The following is a 19119-nucleotide window of genomic DNA, read 5'->3' on the forward strand; positions in this document are numbered from 1 at the left end:
GCTGCAGTGAAGAATAACAGCTTTCTTTCACAGCTAAAGGTCTTTTATGAGCAAAGCACATTCTTTTATATTGGCACAATATAAAAACATAGGCTACCATTAAAGCTTTATCAGCACTGTTATTTGACAGCCTGATATTTTGCTCACCATGTAGCCGTATGTTTTTGAAAGAAGACCCACCTGTACTGAAGTGCAGAGGGGATTGTTCGAAAAGAGTTGAGTGATGCTGAGGGGGGTAGAAGGTAGTTCTCTCATAAAAATATGCCTATATGGTCGACTGAAGGCCCCCCACCCCACCATTCCGAGAGAGAAAATCGGCCACAGCCATCTACACCCCCGGCCTGTGGACCACCTAAACTTTAAAGGGCTGAAGTGCCAGATACCAACGAGTGATCTGTGAGTTGGTATCCTTCCTGTGATGGAGCCATTGAAGTGGGGCGTGATTCGAACAGAGGGTGAAGGCCCACCCAAGCAAGTATTACCGGAGGGTGATGACTGCCAATTTGATGGCCAGACACACACTATCATGTTGTAGTTTGTCTTTGAGCTAATGTACAGCATGGGGTGCTCCTCCCTCTCCTCTACCTGGGATAATATAGCCCCCAACCCACCTGTCCGATGCGTCTGTCTGTAACACAAAAGAGAGAGAAGTAAGGGGAATGCAAGAGTGGCTTGCCACAGAGTGCAGTTTTCACTTGTGTAAACGCCTGTTGGTACGGCTTCATCCACTAGTCAGCGGGCTGGTGACATCCAAATAGTTACATACGATAATTGCCAGCCAGCCAAGCCCCAGGAACTGTCTCGCCTCCTTTTTGGTCTTGGGTCTCGGACAAGCCACAATAGCTGCTGTCTTATCAATATGGGTACGCACTTAAACATGACCCAAGTTGAAACCCAGATACCGCACTTCCACCCATCCAATTGCACACTTCCTCGGATTTGCTGTGAGTCCCGCCCATCTCAGCGATCTCAAAACGGCCCTCAGATGTTGGATATGCTGCTGCCAATTATTGCTATAAATAATAATATCATCCAGGTAGGCAGCGGCATATGTGGCATGTGGGCAGAGAATTCTGTCCATGAGTCGCTGAAACGTAGCCGGGGCCCAAAACAAACTGAACGGAAGGGTAACAAATTGGTGTAACCCAAATGGAGTGGAAAAGGCATTTATTTCCTCAGGACATTGGAGTCATGGGGATCTGCCGTCTTTAAATCCAGTGTCTAATAAAAGCGAGCCACACCTAACCGATCGAGCAGTTCATCAATGCGAGGCATTGGGTAGGCGTCAAATTTAGACACCGCGTTAACTTTTCTATAATCCACACAAAACCTGACTGACCTGTCGGCCTTAGGGAACAAGACCACGGGGCTGGACCAGTCACTGTGGGACTCCTCGATAACCCCCATATTGAGCATGGCTGTGAGTTCTTCCCGGACCACTTTTTTTCTTGTGTTCTGGTAACCGATAGGGGTGGGACCATACCACCACCCCCGTAGTCATCTCAGTGTGGTGTTCTATGAGTTTCGTACGACTGGGTAGAGGTGAAAACACGTCGGAAAACTGCTTTTGCAACCTGACAACCTCCTTGACTTGGGACGGTGAGAGGTGGTCTCCACAGGGAACTGCCATGGTTTGATGGGTGGTTTTTAATTCCATCTCCAGTCCTAACTCCGCTCTCTCAGGGATGACCATCGCCAAAGCCACGGGTACCACCTGTCTCCATGGTTTTAAGAGATTTAGGTGGTAAATTTGCCGTGCCTCACCTCTATCCATCCATTTTACCTTAAAGTCGACTTCCCCAACTCGCCGTGTGACCTCAGGGCCTTTGCCACTTGGCTAACAATTTAGAGCTTGATGTGTGTAATAATATGAGGACCTTATCTCCTGGTGAGAATTCTCATAGCTGAGTGCCCCTGTTATACAGCCGGGACTTCCGTTCCTGGGCTTGGAGCAAATTCTCCTGTGTTAGTTGCCCCAATGTGTGGAGTTTTGCTCTCAGGTCCAGAACGTATTGAAATTCATTCTTACTCTCTGAAGGTCCCTCCTCCCAGTTTTCCCTCAGAACGTCTAAGATGCCCCAAGGCTTACGGTCATAAAGTAATTCAAAGGGAGTAAACCCCGTGGAGGCTTGCGGGACCTCTCGTACTGTAAATAACAGGGGTTCTAGCCCAGTTTCACTCATCTTCGTGTACAAACTTCTGAACCATGTTTTTAAGGGTCTGATTAAATAGTTTGACCAGGCCGTCTGACTGAGGATGGTAAACACTGGTGCGGATTAACTTAATCCCCAGTAGTTCATAAAGTTCGCAGAGTGTACGTGACAAAAACGAGGTGCCCTGATCAGTTAGAATCTCTTTCGGAATCCCAACTCGGGAGATGATTTTGAAGAGTGCCTCTACAACACTGTGCTGAAATGTTGTGCAGGGGCACTGCTTCAGCATATCAAGTTGCATAATCCACCAAGAATAATACAAAGCAATGTCCCCGTGCCGTCCATTCTAATGGCCCGACGAGGTCCATGCCAATTCTTTCGAAGGGGACCTTGATCAACGGAAGAGGGCACAATGGCGCTTTTGGGTGGCCGGGGGATTCACCAACTGACATTCGCAACATGTAGCACACTATCTGCATACATCCCCGCGAATGCCCGGCCAATAAAAAAATGAGACGGTTCAGTGTTTTATCTTACCCTAGATGTCCCTCCATCGGATATTAATGAGCCGCCTAGAAGACCATTTCCCGGCGGCTTTTCGGAACAACTGGATTGTATCTGTTTTTGTTTGAGTGTCCTGCACCACTCGATACAACTTATCTTTAATAATTGAAAAGTAGGGATAAGGGAGCGCAACACCAGGCTGAAGCTTTTGACCAGCAGTTACTCTCACTTGGTCAAAGGCGTGCCTGAAAGACTCGTCTCTAGTCTGCTCCAGAGGGCTGGAGGTGCGGAGCCCTCACTTCCTTCCAGGTTTCCCTGACGTGGAGCAGATGTTTACAGCTCAGACAATGCAGTCAGTGCTGCACAAATCCCACACCGAATTACACTATTGCAGGACCCATCCGCACACATTCCCCTCTATAATGTTTGAAATGCTGGCCAATTTGTAGCCAAAATCAGCAGATGGGTGAGGAAGGGACTAACCGCCGCCTCTGTTCTACGTTTTTGTCCTTGGAATTGAACCATAACTGGCACTAAAGGGTATTCAAGTATATCCCCATGCACACACCTCACCTTCACCCAGCGTGCTGTACACAAAGCCTCATCTTGAACCAAGCTTTTGTGAATCGAAATTTGAATACAACCTGAATCCACCAAAGCTTGGTATGTAACCCCTTGGATATTCACTGGTATACGGTACATCCCTGCTTGATCGGGGGTGGCTTGTGTCTCGGGGACTATGACCCACGCCCCCACATCCATCACCGGGCATTGATCCTGGATGTGTCCCGGTTCCCCGCAGCGCCAGAACACTGGCCCAGACCTTACCCCACACCTGCGGCTCCAAATTCACCAACCTGGCTGGAAATGGGAACAGAGACAGAGGGGGTCGGAGCAATTGAAACGACCTGGGTCCGGGGAGCAGGCTTTGGGGCAATGAACCCCCGTTGCTGGGGGATAGGAACAGGATGGGATGGAGAAGCGGAAGAGAGAGAAGCAGAGAGAGAGAGAGAGAGAGAGAGAGAGAGAGAGAGAGAGAGAACAGGATTCGCCGGCTCCCAGATATGCCGCCAAGTGGTCCTCTGCCAGCTGGACTGCCTCTTCCAGTGATGCCGGATGGTAGCACTGGACCCACTCCACTGTTCCCTTTTGGCAGACGGTCGATGAACTGCTTCAGCACCACCAGGTTAACGACTCCATCGGCGTTGTGGTCCTCGGTTGCGTGAAGGCGAACGGGCGGCTGAACTCCCTGAACGTCAGCGCCCAGAAGCACTGATCGTGGTGTTCTGGGTTATGGCCGACCCGTAGCAAGAGAGCTCATTTTAGGCAAGTTGAGCCTCCCCTGACAACAACGGTAATAGATGGCTCAATGCGCTCAGGACCACCCCGACCCCTCCACGGCATGCTCAAACAGTTCTATGAAGGCTTCGGGGCCGTCCTGTGGCCCCATTTTTGCCAGCGTGATCTGGGGAACAGCAGGCTCGGTCAAGGTCACTGCTGGAGTACCCCCCTGTGGCAGTAAGCTCCGGATCATCTGTCGGTCCTCCGCCTGGGCTTGTGTTAGGGACTGGAACCATTGCTCTTGTTCCGACCGCAGCTCCAGGAGGGCCTGATGTTGCATTTGGTGGATGCAGGCGAGTGTCTTTATGATTTCGCCCAGAGGTGAGGACTCCATGACGGCAGTCTCCCTCAATCCCGTGTTTCGGCACCACTCTAGCAAATCCCTTTGTTCCAGGGAATGGAGGAGATGGAATGGAATGAGGAAGCAAGAGACGGCATACTCCATTCAAAGTAAGACTGTCTTTATTATACAAAATACTCGCTTTTCAGTGGAACACTCTGGAATCTCACACACACAGCTTCAAGCTCAGCTCTCTCCCATCTGCTGCTGTCTCCTCCCCTTTTATCTCTGCCATGGCTTACTGGGAATACAAACGTGTTAGCACAGGTGTAAATCCTTAACCACTCAGCTTCCCCGGACCTCACTCTTCACAGATAGACGCTCGACCCCCCCCATCCCTTTTTAGAGATTTATATAAAAATCCAATAATTGATCCTAACTAAGATATATCTGGACTGTATCTAAACAAACAAAAAATGTGATGGCATATTTCATTAATTAAATTTTTTTTTTTTTTTTTTTAAATCAAAAATTCCTTGTATTACAAAACTTGTGTATCTTTAATTAAACATTGTCATTTGAACAACCAGTCAGTAACTGCACTGCTTGATTAAAGTCTCACAGGTCTAAAGTCATATGACATTGCAGTAAACAGTTCCAGAGACAGTTTAGACTATGTTCTGTTGGCTAATGTTGTACTTTCAAGCTTGTAAGACTTCAATGGTTCTTATATAATTTCAAGTTGGACATTCATATTGCACATCAGTGTAAGATTAATACTATACCGGACTAGACCGGAAGCTTTGGATGTTTCGTGTAGATTCAAAAGAACCGGTTCGTCTAAATCGTTCTTTTGGGAATCGGGCCATACCGGAAGCGCTGTCTGTTTTGTGCTGTAGATTCAACAGAGCCGGCTCATAAGTCTTTTTTTTTTTTTTTTTTTTTTTTTTTGTGTGTTTTATGCTTTTTTTTGACCCAGTATAGGGCAGTGCTGCTGGAAATGCTGGAAACCGTTTTGCTCAGAAGTTATGTTTTAAAAATGAACAAAGAAGTAAAAAAGCTTTTTATTGTTCTAAAAATAAATAAATAATTTCCATTGAACATGGATTGGATATGTTGAACACATGACAGGCCAAAATTTTAAAGAGAGCCACAGCAGCCACTTTTTTACTAACGGGCCAGTGCGAGCCAGAGCTATCAGCTGGCCAGCCAGGGCCAACAGTCTCAGAGTTTGAGATGCAAGACCAAAATCGATCTGCGTTCCCACCATCAGGTCAATAGCCCTGCAGCGCTTCCCTAAAACCCACCCTTAATACACCGCCAACGGCACACACCTTGCTCATTTCAATTTTCCGCATCGGCGGAAAATTCACAGGGGAACCGTTAACGGAACCGAAATTCATGAAGATCATCTGATTCTGGTATTTTGTAAAGAATGGAACTGGTTCTGAATAAGAATCAGTTCTCTGTTCCCAAAGCTGTACATTGATGTCTCCGTTTTTATTTGGGGTTGGCCTGATACCCAGTATATCCTGAAAACCTTCATTAATTTTTTTTTTGTTATACTTTGTGAAACCATGTGTTAATATTATAGTAGCTTAGTCATGTGCAGAAATATAATGGAGACAAATGTCATGGAAATACAAAATCTAGTCCCTTGCCTTCTGTAACTTTAACAGTCAGCAGACACTATGATATGATAAAATATATTTTTTTTTATAAAATGGTGTAAAATATGTTTTTTTGAAATTTCTACTAGATTTTTGTTTTATGAAGAAAATGTGCTGCTTGTCTGTGCAAAACCATCCGCCACTGTATTAAGGTGTTACTGGTGGTTGATGGTGCGTTGCTATACAGTCGCTAAGTAGGGATGCACCAATGTATTGGCCACTGTTATTTATCTGCCAACTATCACTTCTGGGGATTCATCGTGCCTCTTTGGGGCTTTCTCGGGGCCAATGGCCTTTGCAAGGACAACTGGGGAGTGAGGCGGGGTCAAAGTCAAAGATGGAGTTTCGCAGAACTTGCCAGGCTGTGTATCCAGTGCACAACTGTACATGTTCGGGAAAATACACAGTACAAATCCGTTAAAATGCACAATGGACAAAGTGGTGCCCAAAGAAAGAACTTTCCATGGTTCGAGATCATGGATGGTGTGCTGGGACATCGTCCTGCTGTTAGTGGAGAGACCACTCGGGACATCATGGCAATTACAGTCGGTAAGTTGTCAACATGAACTTATCTTGCTTGCTAGCTAATGTTTACAAACGATATATACTCTATTTTAATCTAGATAACATGATACCTTAGCTTGAGCTTCCCTCTTGCTTGCAAGGTGTGTGCCGTTGGCGGTGTATTAAGGGCGGGTTTTAGGGAAGCGCTGCAGGGCTATTGGCCTGATGGTGGGAACGCAGATCGATTTTGGTCTTGCATCTCAAACTCTGAGACTGTTGGCCCTGGCTGGCCAGCTGATAGCTCTGGCTCGCACTGGCCCGTTAGTAGAAAAGTGGCTGCTGTGGCTCTCTTTAAAATTTTGGCCTGTAATGTGTTCAACATATCCAATCCATGTTCAGTGGAAATTATTTATTATTTATTTTTAGAACAATAAAAAGCTTTTTTACTTCTTTGTTCATTTTTAAAACATAACTTCTGAGCAAAACGGTGATCTGATGAAAAAATAAGGTAAGTGGCAAAGTATCTGTTTCGGCCAATTGTGTTTTTCTTTTTTCATATCGTTGTTCAAAATGTTCATATTGGTGCAAGTTTTTTTGTTTTGTTTACATTGCTATGATCATATCAATGATGATGAGATAGGGAGTTGGGGTGTTTTTCGATCTCACTTCAAACGTAAAGCTAGCTGAATACAGAATTTTTTATTTCCTTTAATACAATAGTGTGTTCCGGACCGGTCATCGAATCTGATTGGATGAAAGGCGAAAGAGTGCTGAAAGCTCAAACCATCACCACTGGGATGCTTTACTGTTTGAATCACTCTGCTTGTGTTTGTTGCATTCTAAACTAATGTGCAAAAGATGTGCAGATGCGTAAGAGTAGATTGCTGTGTGAATTTTATTCATCCCTGTGACATTAAAGAGCACCTATTATAGTTTTTCCAAATATTACCTTTCATGTAGTGTGTTATATAGGTGTTTGTGAAATGTAAAAAATTCTGCAAAGTTTCAAAAATCAAAGTGCACAACAAATGGGGTTATTGGCTCTCAAAAGAAATAACCGATTCTGAACACCTGAAACGAGTCGTTAGTAATTCCAGACTTACTTCCTGTACTAACCTATGTAATTTGGTAACAAAAAACCCACCTCTGATCTGTATACATGTACAGCCAGTGCACACTGTTAGACTGTTAGCTGTTAGCATCTGCTAACCAGCTAACTTACGTTATTGTCAAACTACATATAAACTTACCACTGAGAAATGTCCTGTTCTCGTCGTGCTTGCGATGGTGGTTCGGGTTGATCTTCCGATGTATCACTATCGGACTCGGGCTCAAATTGGCAAGGTAAAACAGAAATTTTTTCAGACAGAGCTGAAACTCAGATATGGTTGTGGGCATTTCCTTTCTGACACGCGTTGTAAGCGGTAGACCAATCACAACAGAATGGGACATCTGACCAGTCAGAGCAGAGTAGGCTCTCTGAAAGGAGGAGTTTAGAATGAATCCCTTAGAATGGATCATTGAGTCGTGTTTGACACTGGGGGAAAAAAAAAGGTAATGCTGCAATTTAAATTGAGCAAATTAAAGTGTTTTTTGACATTGGATGCATGTAAATCTAATGTATGAGACTTTTAAAACAAAATTAGGCATGTTTAAAAACCATAATAGGTGTTCTTTAAAGATTTGAGCCAGCAGGTGGTCTTTTGTGTGCTACGAGCGAGTTCAGCTGACATTGACAAAATGTGTTGTCAGTCAGTGTGCAAATTTCTTTTAAAGTCATCCTGAGAGAACGCATTGTGTCTGTGTCAAAATAAGAGTTCCCAAAGAAATATACAAGAATGAAGCTGGCGTCATCCATATTTTTCTCTCCAACATCAAAACACTCAAACATGAGTGAAGTAGTCGTAGTATAATTCCGATAGCATGTTTGGCAGCATCACTCCACGATCGGAGCGGATTACTTACACACTACAGCTGAGGAATAGAGTTAAACTTACAGCTGCAGCATTACTGTTAATCACTGCAACAGATGCAGGTAATCACTTGCTATGTTACTCTCTCTTTCTAACTCTCTCTCTCATATACACACCCACATCCTTGTTTCTCCAGTAACCTGTTAGAAATGGTCCAAGCTGCCATTACTAGTCCTAAAGTGTGGTTTTTGAATTAGCAGCAGAGGCTTGGAAATCAAAATCAATGCATGTTCAAACATATTAGTGTGGTCATGGCCTTAGATTCTTATACATTCAATTAGTGGCAGTATATAAAACAGTCTGATGTCCTTTAGTCTCCTGCTCCCCTGCTGTGTGGGCAGGCTTGAGTGAAAGTCAGGTTGCCCGTTAATGCTCCTGCCATATTAAGCCGACTTGGGCGCCTCACTCGGACGTTTATTGGGAAATTGGAAACAGTGGGTAGTCTGATGGAATAATGCTGTGTAGATGCTTTCATGGAGCATGTCTTTAGTCCAGGCCTTGGTAACCATGGTTACCAGTCTCTTCTGCTAACAGAAGACCCTGAGGAGTTATGGCTGTTTGATTCACCCAGACAAGAGCAGCCTGAAACGTAAATGTGTTGTAATAAATATCAGATTGGTTTTCACTACATTTTTGTATGCTGGAAGTGGCTTTAAAGAATTGCTAAGGTTTAGCTGTTCGGAGCATTCAGAGAGATTGGCTGTAACATTTGTGTCGCTGTATGGAAAAAACAACCTTTCTGTAAATTGGAGAGAGGAAGTATTTAGGAAATGAAGTACTTCAAAGGCCAGGATGATGCTTCCTTTGCAGGTTATGCATGTTATTTTTGCAAGCTTTATTCTGCATTTGAAATATCAGTATTATTTAATTGCATGAAGATACAATGTAATTTTCTACTGAGGTATTGAAGGGTAATAATCCCTTGCTAAATTACAGATCCAAAAATTGGCTTGACTGGATTTGAAAGGAGAAGAGGAAGTTATTCTATATGAATTAGGATAATCTTGAATACCTGGATTTTGCAGAAAAGGGAGTTAATGAGTGAGGTAATTTATGAGTTTTTACTGATCGTTGCTGTTCGCAACGATATTTCCTGGTTACAATGAGCCTGTGTAAACTTTTCCTTGTAATCTAGATCTGTTTTGCACTTTTTGTTTGCAAGTTTTCAGTGTTTGCTGACACAATGCTTCAGTTATTGGTTGTCATCCACTATGAGGAATGTGACTGCATCTGACTTCAGGATATTGTGGAGGATATTAGGACTGGGAATTGCCACAGACCTCCCGATTCGATATTACAACGATATATTTCCTAGCCGGTTCAGTGTTTATTGCAGTTCTGTAAGGATTGCGATTTAGATGTTTTGATTATAAAAACTTCTTTTAAAAAAAAAAAAAAAAAAAGAGAGAAAACTACTTTTTTTTTCAGAACCATGTCTATTGAAGAACAGTTGTGTCTGAATTGAGTTGTTTTCACTCTGTAGTATTTTTTGCTGGTAAAAGGTAGAGATGTGCAAAACTACTAATCGACCACTCAGTACGTCATTGACTAGCTATTAGTCGACTAGTTAGTGCAAAGGAACCCATAAGGCTGCATTATGTCCATTTGTATTCAACAAATAAATATATACAAATATATCATTTTAACTTATCAAACTAATTTTGTTATTTTAGAATATAAAATATAACATATATTACCATAGGCTAATGTTATCATAATAACAGTATGTTTAGCTGCATTTCTTGTCAACAGTGGCAGGTAAATGTGCGAAATTACCCACCACTGTGCATGAATACCCTGGCTGTTAGATTATACATATTGTGGGGGCACGACATAGTTCACGGCATCAAACAGTTTAATTATTAATTAATTAAGTATAAGTCTTTGTTTTTACAGCCAAACTATTTATTAAAGCAGTGTCGGACAGAATCTGCAGAATGACTTCTGACAAATATTCTCCACAACACTTTTCATATAAACTTTAGGATTATACATAATAACAGGAACATTGATCACAGCAGAGGATTTTGACAGTGAACAAACGGCACTGATGTCTGTAGCAGCGGTGCATTAAAGGACTAAACGTAAAGAATTAAAGAGACAAAACTTCTCAGAGAGAGAACCTGTTAATGTGGAACTCTGCACAAATATAGCATCCTGTATTTATCTATTAATCATTGTAGCATTAAGATACATTTTATTTATTAAATTAAAAAAAAAAAAGTTTTCATCAAGAATTGCAATTTTGTAACAGAATCAAATTTTTTTTTTTTTTTTTTTTTTTTTCTGCCCTAGAGGATAAAGCCAACAATTACTTTATAATTATTTTAACTACTTGAATAGTGACCATAAATCCATTAGTGAATTACCTTCCTGCCCACATTCCGATAAAACAGGAGTGGGAAACCTTAGGCACGCTTGCCACCATTGACACCCAAGCGATAAGAGCAAGAGAGATTTAAAATTAAGTAACTTATGCAAGTTGGTTGATTAATTATTTGTTGTTCATAATCAACATATAATTACTTAAAGCTGATTTGTTTAATTTTCAATGTTAAAAATACTTTTTCCTATCCTAGTTTAATATGCAGACAACTATAATTAAGTCATTCATAGGTTGATTTCCTCAAATGCTATAAAATATTGCTCTGAGTGACACAGCAACAATGAGTGTGTTCACATGCACATTCTTACACAGATTATGCTTAAGCCAACAATATGTGTGGTCATTTAAACGCATTAAACGGCGTAAGAATAAACTGATCAACAGGTAGATTTTTGCCCATTACCCCAATTTCGTGTTCCATGTAAACACCTTAACCAGCATTTTACCGGCATATCCAATGAACGGATTGACATCAAAAGCAGAGAATAACTCTTTCAAAACTCATGTAAACACTGTTTACTTGCTTTATCAGATTTACTGAATAATATGATTTTTGGGAGTTATCAGCATATTGGTGTGCATGTAAACAGGCTCATTGACTCAACCAATGCATTTAAGTTTATAGTTATTAAACTTAAAGTGCTATGTCTATAGGGCTAGTTAAAATACTCTGCCGCTTGTGATCGATGCCTTTTTCATGCATCGATAATCAAAAGATTTTCCTGATGATTATCGAGATATATATATATATATATATATATATCGGGATTTGTTTTTAGATATAAATAGGGCTGCTCATTGCACAATAGTCTTTTTCTCTTCAGACATATTTGTCAAGACAACTTAGTGTGAGCAGCAGGGTAAATTAAAGGGGGTTGCACACCGGATGTGTCTGATGGATGACATGGTGCTTTCTAAAATTCAAAACAATTATTTATTTTCTACAAAAGGTACGCATTTACTGCCAACACTCAGCGTCAACATTCTGAAGTACCACGGAGCGCAACTCCCATATTTTTCTTTTGAATTAGACCTAAATCATTGTTAATGGACAAAGATTATTTAATCTTTCAAATAGCCTACGCAATGTATTTTCAGTTACAAGTGTGTCATTTTGTGGTTTGACTGCTTGAATGAAAGACATGCATAGAAAAATTGCATAATAAACATCGCCATTTCTAATCGTCAGTTTGTGTAGGTACACAAGTTTCACTAACCTTCAAATTCATCATCCTCGCTGTTCATTCTTGAAGTACCAAAACTTTCGTAACTTTGGACTACCATCTCCTGTGCTGCTTCAACTTATCCTGTGCGTGTGTGAATGCTTTAGTAAATGGTATATCGCCCTCTTGTGTTCTCCCAACGCTATTACGCCAGACTGTTAAACAGAGGACAACTGAGTGTATTGGAAAGCATGCAAATTGGGCTTTTAATTTAAATGTCGGATAATTTTAATATACTGATGCCTCAAAAATATATCAATAAAATAACGTACCACTCTAATCGATATATCGATGTTTTATGACATCCCTAGCCTCTACCCATGAGAAGACCATTTTACTGAGTTGGGATTTTGCTTAGAATGTTTGTTTCCTTAACAGATATACAGGTGCATCTCAATAAATTAGAATGTCGTGGAAAAGTTCATTTATTTCAGTAATTCAACTCAAATTGTGAAACTCATGTATTAAATAAATTCAATGCACACAGACTGAAGTAGTTTAAGTCTTTGGTTCTTTTAATTGTGATGATTTTGGCTCACATTTAACAAAAACCCACCAATTCACTATCTCAAAAAATTAGAATATGGTGACATGCCAATCAGCTAATCAACTCAAAACACCTGCAAAGGTTTCCTGAGCCTTCAAAATGGTCTCTCAGTTTGGTTCACTAGGCTACACAATCATGGGGAAGAAGACAATCATTGACACCCTTCACAAGGAGGGTAAGCCACAAACATTCATTGCCAAAGAAGCTGGCTGTTCACAGAGTGCTGTATCCAAGCATGTTAACAGAAAGTTGAGTGGATGGAAAAAGTGTGGAAGAAAAAGATGCACAACCAACCGAGAGAATCGCAGCCTTATGAGGATTGTCAAGCAAAATCGATTCAAGAATTTGGGTGAACTTCACAAGGAATGGACTGAGGCTGGGGTCAAGGCATCAAGAGCCACCACACACAGACGTGTCAAGGAATTTGGCTACAGTTGTCGTATTCCTCTTGTTAAGCCACTCCTGAACCACAGACAACGTCAGAGGTATCTTACCTGGGCTAAGGAGAAGAAGAACTGGACTGTTGCCCAGTGGTCCAAAGTCCTCTTTTCAGATGAGAGCAAGTTTTGTATTTCATTTGGAAACCAAGGTCCTAGAGTCTGGAGGAAGGGTGGAGAAGCTCATAGCCCAAGTTGCTTGAAGTCCAGTGTTAAGTTTCCACAGTCTGTGATGATTTGGGGTGCAATGTCATCTGCTGGTGTTGGTCCATTGTGTTTTTTTGAAAACCAAAGTCACTGCACCCGTTTACCAAGAAATTTTGGAGCACTTCATGCTTCCTTCTGCTGACCAGCTTTTTAAAGATGCTGATTTCATTTTCCAGCAGGATTTGGCACCTGCCCACACTGCCAAAAGCACCAAAAGTTGGTTAAATGACCATGGTGTTGGTGTGCTTGACTGGCCAGCAAACTCACCAGACTTGAACCCCATAGAGAATCTATGGGGTATTGTCAAGAGGAAAATAAGAAACAAGAGACCAAAAAATGCAGATGAGCTGAAGGCCACTGTCAAAGAAACCTGGGCTTCCATACTACCTCAGCAGTGCCACAAACTGATCACCTCCATGCCACGCCGAATTGAGGCAGTAATTAAAGCAAAATGAGCCCCTACTAAGTATTGAGTACATATACAGTAAATTAACATACTTTCCAGAAGGCCAACAATTTACTAAAAATGTTTTTCTTATTGGTCTTATGATGTATTCTAATTTGTTGAGATAGTGAATTGGTGGGTTTTTGTTAAATGTGAGCCAAAACATCACAATTAAAAGAACCAAAGACTTAAACTACTTCAGTCTGTGTGCATTGAATTTATTTAATACACGAGTTTCACAATTTGAGTTGAATTACTGAAATAAATGAACTTTTCCACGACATTCTAATTTATTGAGATGCACCTGTACTTTTCTTTTTAGGCTCTTGATGTAAGTCATCATTTGGAATATGTGGCAAGGCAAACAAGGGCAGTTTTTTTCCCTCTACAATCAGAGAACATTATAACTACAAACTAAACTTCCCAACTGCATTAAGCAATTCCTAAATAAAAGCGCAGAACACGAGACCATCTTGGGGAAAAATAGCATTAAATATTATTTAACCCATTTTATTTAAACACTTTCCAGGTATTGTATCCTACTGATTTGACCAGCAAGGCGAAAGGCACAAGTCTAATAACAGCAGGAGCAACTGTTTGGCTCTTGTCTGTATGAGCTTGATGCAAGTGGTTAATCTGCACTTAAAATGTACTCTTAGAAGATTAGACCGACTCTTTTATTCAGTCGTGCAATTTGCCATAACTTGCTCCTCTAATGACAAATTAAATAGAAGTTGTTTTCATGGATTGTTTGATCCAGGCTTTTGCTTTGTTGGTTGTGGTTTAGCCTATATGTTATACACAACTACTTAAAGGTGCTGTAAGTGATAAAAAAAAATAATAATAATTGTTAATATTTTTTTAATGAAATGGGTATGCAGAAAATGTTTCTTCTCCTTGAAAGTGTGTAGTATTTTAAACGGATCATTCAGGTTTAATGCCATATTCAGATTCATAAAAGTTGTCAGCTTAAGGTTTTATTTTGCTACTGTTGTGTTTGTTCGGCGACTGTCTCAACGCTATCTTTGGTGGGCAGTGTTTTGAAAAGAGGGGGCTTGTCTAGTTCAACAGCTCAGTCTCATGGAAGTTCCAGAATTGCTAAAATTGCTTACAGCACCTTTAATGGTAACAATGCACACAGCGCTGTCTTCACTTCTCTTTTTGGCTGCAACCATGATTAATTGTTGATTGTCTACATGCCCTTTAAAGAGCGGTTAAACTAACACTTCAAATGAGCAGGTGTTGCTACTTAGTAGATGCTTTTCATCCAGTGTAGCTTACAGTAGGCTAAGTGCTGGGACAGCCAACATTCAGTAACTTGAAGTCATCAGCTTTGTCAAGGGCACAACTTTGATGAGCTGTTAATGAAATCACAATGCTGCTTTTGAATCAGCACTGTGAGTTTAGCCAGAAAGTTTCATGTTACTGGCCAAATCTGTATTCATTGGCTTGCACCAGCTTGCGTGAAACATTGAATAATGCAATGCTGGGAGTCTGGTTGAATTTCATTCTTGAATCAGTAGAGGTTCTGGAAAGGTACTTAATTGTTACATCATGGAGACAGTATTCTCTTTCAGTTAGATTTAATCATTCCCTCCCTGGTCAACACTTCCAATTGACTTTACAGTCTTCAAGCAGAGTAGCTCATCCAAACCATTTTTTAAAGGATATATTTCTCTTGATGCCTCTGAATCTTCAACATCAACCAGTGAATGTTCACGTAAACCATCAGAATGGGGAAAAAATGTGATTCGACCAAGGCATGATTGTTGGTGCCAGACGGGCTGGTTTGATTATTTCTGTAACTGCTGATCTCCTGGGATTGTCACGCACGAGTCTCTAGATTTTACTCAGAATGGTGCCAAAAACAAAACATCCAGTGGGTGACAATTCTGCGGATGGAAACGCCTTGTTGATGAGAGAGGCCAACAGAGAATGGCCAGACTGGTTCGAGCTGACCGAAAGGCTACAGTAACTGAGAAAATCACTCTGTACAGTTGTAGTGAGCAGAATAGCATCTCAGAATGCACAACAATGCTCCAACAGCAGAAGACCAGATTGGGCACTTTATTAGGACCATAGTGTTCCTAATAAAGTGCTCAGTGAGTGTATATTTTAAATGCATATATCTGCAAAAGGCTAATTTTGTCAACTACATAAGATTATAAATAGCTTCAAAGCTAATAGACATTAACTTAAAGCCACAAAATTTCAAATTTGATTTCATGGAGTTGTCTCAATTTCTCTAAGCAGACCTCATTTATGTACCCCAGCACTGGCATTTTCAGTGCTTAATTGGGGGCTTATGTGCTTGTAGGCCTTGTGTGAGGAAAAATTAGTGTTCATTCAGCTGTACTAATCTGACAGGTATTGGTCAAATCGACTCTCGGGTCCTGAGGAGCTCTCCTGCAGTGCAATGGTGGAAATGAGGCTGTGGCCATGAGCTGTCAGCGCACACAGGGTGCCATGCTTGATCTCTTGGCAGGTAATTGCAGTAATTCTGTGATGCGGGGCTTGATTTGCAAGCTGTCTGTGGGTGTGGGAACAAAGCTTTTGGCTCTTCAAAGCCTCTGTGCTCTGGCCAGGTGCTCTTCATGAGTTATACCAGCCCTGGGCTACATGCTGTGGTTTTTCCTCATTCCATCAGTGTACAAAGCAGCGAGAAAGCTAGGTAATTTAGCTCTGTTTGACTGTTGTGCGGCTGCACACCTGAGCTGTAGCTTATATCCTGTTATTCCAGTAGAGCATGAGGCTAATAACATCAAGGTCATGGGACAGATTCCCAGCTGCACATAGCTGTCACACACAAACTGTTACAATGTCGCTTAAAAAGGTAGTTTTCCCCAAAATGAAAATTGTCATCATTTACCCTCATGTTGTGTCATACCTGTATGACTTTCTATGGAACACAAAAGGAGATCGGTTGAATAGACTCAGTTACCATTCACCTTTTATTGTATGCAAAAAAGATACAATGAGAGTGAATTGTGACTGAGGCTAACATTCTGTTTAACCTTTCTTTTTTTGTATAACAGGTTTGGAAAAACATGAGGGTGAGTAAATGATGACAGAATTTTTATTTTTGGGTGAACTATCCCTTTAAGCATCTGTGAAATGCATAAATTTAAATATTATTAACTGCATACTGTACGTGGAAACGTACTTTTTCTTTACTAGCAGAGTAAGTTGGGTTTAGCTTTCAGCACATATTTGACTGTTTCATTTGCCTTCATTCCAGCTGTACATCTCAAATATAATGTCTGATTGCAAATTTCTGTGCGTATGTGGGAGAAGTTAGGCCGCCTTCTGGCGCTCTCTTGTTTTATTGTCTTTTGGTCCACCACACCTAGGCTAATGTTGTAAATTCAGTACAATATTGGCATTAGACCTCACAGCCAACTTCTCAGCCTGTGTGCAAAGGGTTGAATTGGTTTCAGCAAACATGAAAGAATGACTTGTGTCTTGGATGCAAATTTTTCCAAATTCTGATCCACAGACTTCAACATACAGATAGTAAAGGATTAGCAGACTGCTCAAATGAAGCAGCCAGGGCTTCATTATCTGACAGAGAGTAGAGAAGTCTGTTTTTACTTTATGAAACATCTCTATCATATCCCCATCATTGCTGTATAACTGATAGCGCCTGTCTTGGCAAGCAATATAATCTAATAAAATGGCTGTCACATGACATGACTAAAAACTTGTTGAGCCTTATTTATTAATAGACATCAGTTTAACTAACTATTAGCTGTTATCTTGGGCCATATGAGTATTATCCACAATGCTTTATGGAAAGAACAGTCAGGGCTCCAGACTAACATTTGAGAACGGTGGCACCAGTGCCACCAAGTTCTACAGATGGTAGCACCAGCATCTGATTTTTTAGCACCAGTGGGGGTTGGGAGTTATAAAATAAATTTAAAGACAGAAACTAATAATTAAAGTGATATTATTAATTTATTACAAAAATATGTGCAGTTACCAATAATATTGCATATTTTGACAGACTGAAATGCACATTCGACTTTAAGGCATTGATTTTGAGTTGGGAATACAGATGTACAGTACTGTGCAAAAGCTGTAGGCACTTGTGAAAAATGTTGCATAGTGAGGATGTTTTAAAAAATAATGCCATAAATAGTTTTCACTTATTCACTTAACATCATACAAAGTCCAGTAAACATATTAAAAGGTAAATCAATATTTGGTGTGACTACCTTTGCCTTCAAAACAGCACCAATTCCCCTAGGTACACCTGGACAGTTTTTCTTGGTTGTTGGCAGATAGGATGTACCAAGCTTCTTGGAGAATTCACCACAGTTCTTCTATTTAGGCTGTCTCAATTGCTTCTGTCTCTTCATTTAATCCCAGACTGACTCGATGTTCAGTAGGGGACTCTGAGGGGGCCATGCCATCTGTTGCAGGGCTCACTGTCCTTCTATTCAATTCTATTTGCAAAAGGGATGTTTGGGAGTCAATGTATATTTCCTATTGACACACTAAAGCTGAAGATATAAATAACCATCTTAAGACAAAAATTTTGTGAAACATCTTATGTGCCTAAAACTTTTGCACAGTACTTTATATTTAATGGTATTAACAACAGTAACATCTATGAAAAGTTATCTATAAAAGGTACAAAGTTAAACCCTAATTTATATATGGCTAAATTAGTCTGACAGTGTGATTGAGTTGGGACTCCTTTCATCAGGCTCTTATTGATAAAAGTTTAGTCATATCTTGGAATTTCTGAAGGCAAACAAACATTTACATTTTTACATCAAAGGGAGCATTAGTAGAGAACAGATTGTTCACAAAAGGAAAACTAACTTTGTCTGTAATTCACAAAGGCCCACTGATTCAATTTTGTACTTGCCTGAAATAATAGCATATGATTTTACTGAAATGTTATAGCTACTCTTTAGAAGTTAGTCTTCTATATTCTGAATACTAAATGCTTTAGAGACCGTTATAAAACCTCTGTGTTTAGGCAGTTTAGAACATTGCATTTTATGTTGTGTGTTTTAAGGAAACCGCATATTCACAACGCAAGTTACGGAATGCAAGTTATGCATATCACTAGTGCATAACTTGACTCAAATTCACCTGATCATTTGGTTCATTTTCTGTGCAGATGTAAGTTTTAATATTACATATACTGTATGTTGTGGATATAGTGATAAACAGTGTTGGGTGTAACGCGATATAAGTAACGTGTTGCGTAATCAGATTACTTTTTCCGAGTAACGAGTAAAGTAACACAATATTTTTTAATTTAGACCATAATATCTGAGTAAATTTTTTTAAATAAGTAACGCGTTGCTTTTGTACACCTCTCCTTTCCCCGTATTGTGATAAATCAGGAGTAGAAGTGTGCAAACTTTGAGGAGGGGCATGATTACTAGAGATGTTCAGTGAAGTTGTAGTATGTGTGTGCATGATGGGCATT

At 40.6% G+C, this 19119-nt stretch overlaps 2 protein-coding genes across 5 annotated transcripts in view; one reads left to right on the top strand and one right to left on the bottom strand.

The window, feature by feature from the left end:
* The window catches only part of LOC127411817 (SERTA domain-containing protein 2-like), a 346503-nt gene that overhangs the window by 325076 nt on the left and 2308 nt on the right, over window positions 1-19119 (bottom strand). The window lies entirely within an intron of this gene.
* The window catches only part of LOC127411810 (polypeptide N-acetylgalactosaminyltransferase 2-like), a 144820-nt gene that overhangs the window by 52189 nt on the left and 73512 nt on the right, over window positions 1-19119 (top strand). The window contains exon 1 of one of the 4 annotated variants that reach the window (XM_051647609.1): window positions 6401-6497. The exons of the other annotated variants lie outside the window; for them this stretch is intronic. Within the exon in view, the coding sequence (XP_051503569.1) occupies window positions 6429-6497 (69 nt within the window). The 5' untranslated portion in view covers window positions 6401-6428. Of the gene's footprint in view, window positions 1-6400; window positions 6498-19119 lie in introns of those variants that run through there. 4 annotated transcript variants of the gene reach the window in all.

Source organism: Myxocyprinus asiaticus, chromosome 21 (genome assembly GCF_019703515.2).
Source record: "Myxocyprinus asiaticus isolate MX2 ecotype Aquarium Trade chromosome 21, UBuf_Myxa_2, whole genome shotgun sequence".
NCBI classification, from domain to species: domain Eukaryota; kingdom Metazoa; phylum Chordata; class Actinopteri; order Cypriniformes; family Catostomidae; genus Myxocyprinus; species Myxocyprinus asiaticus.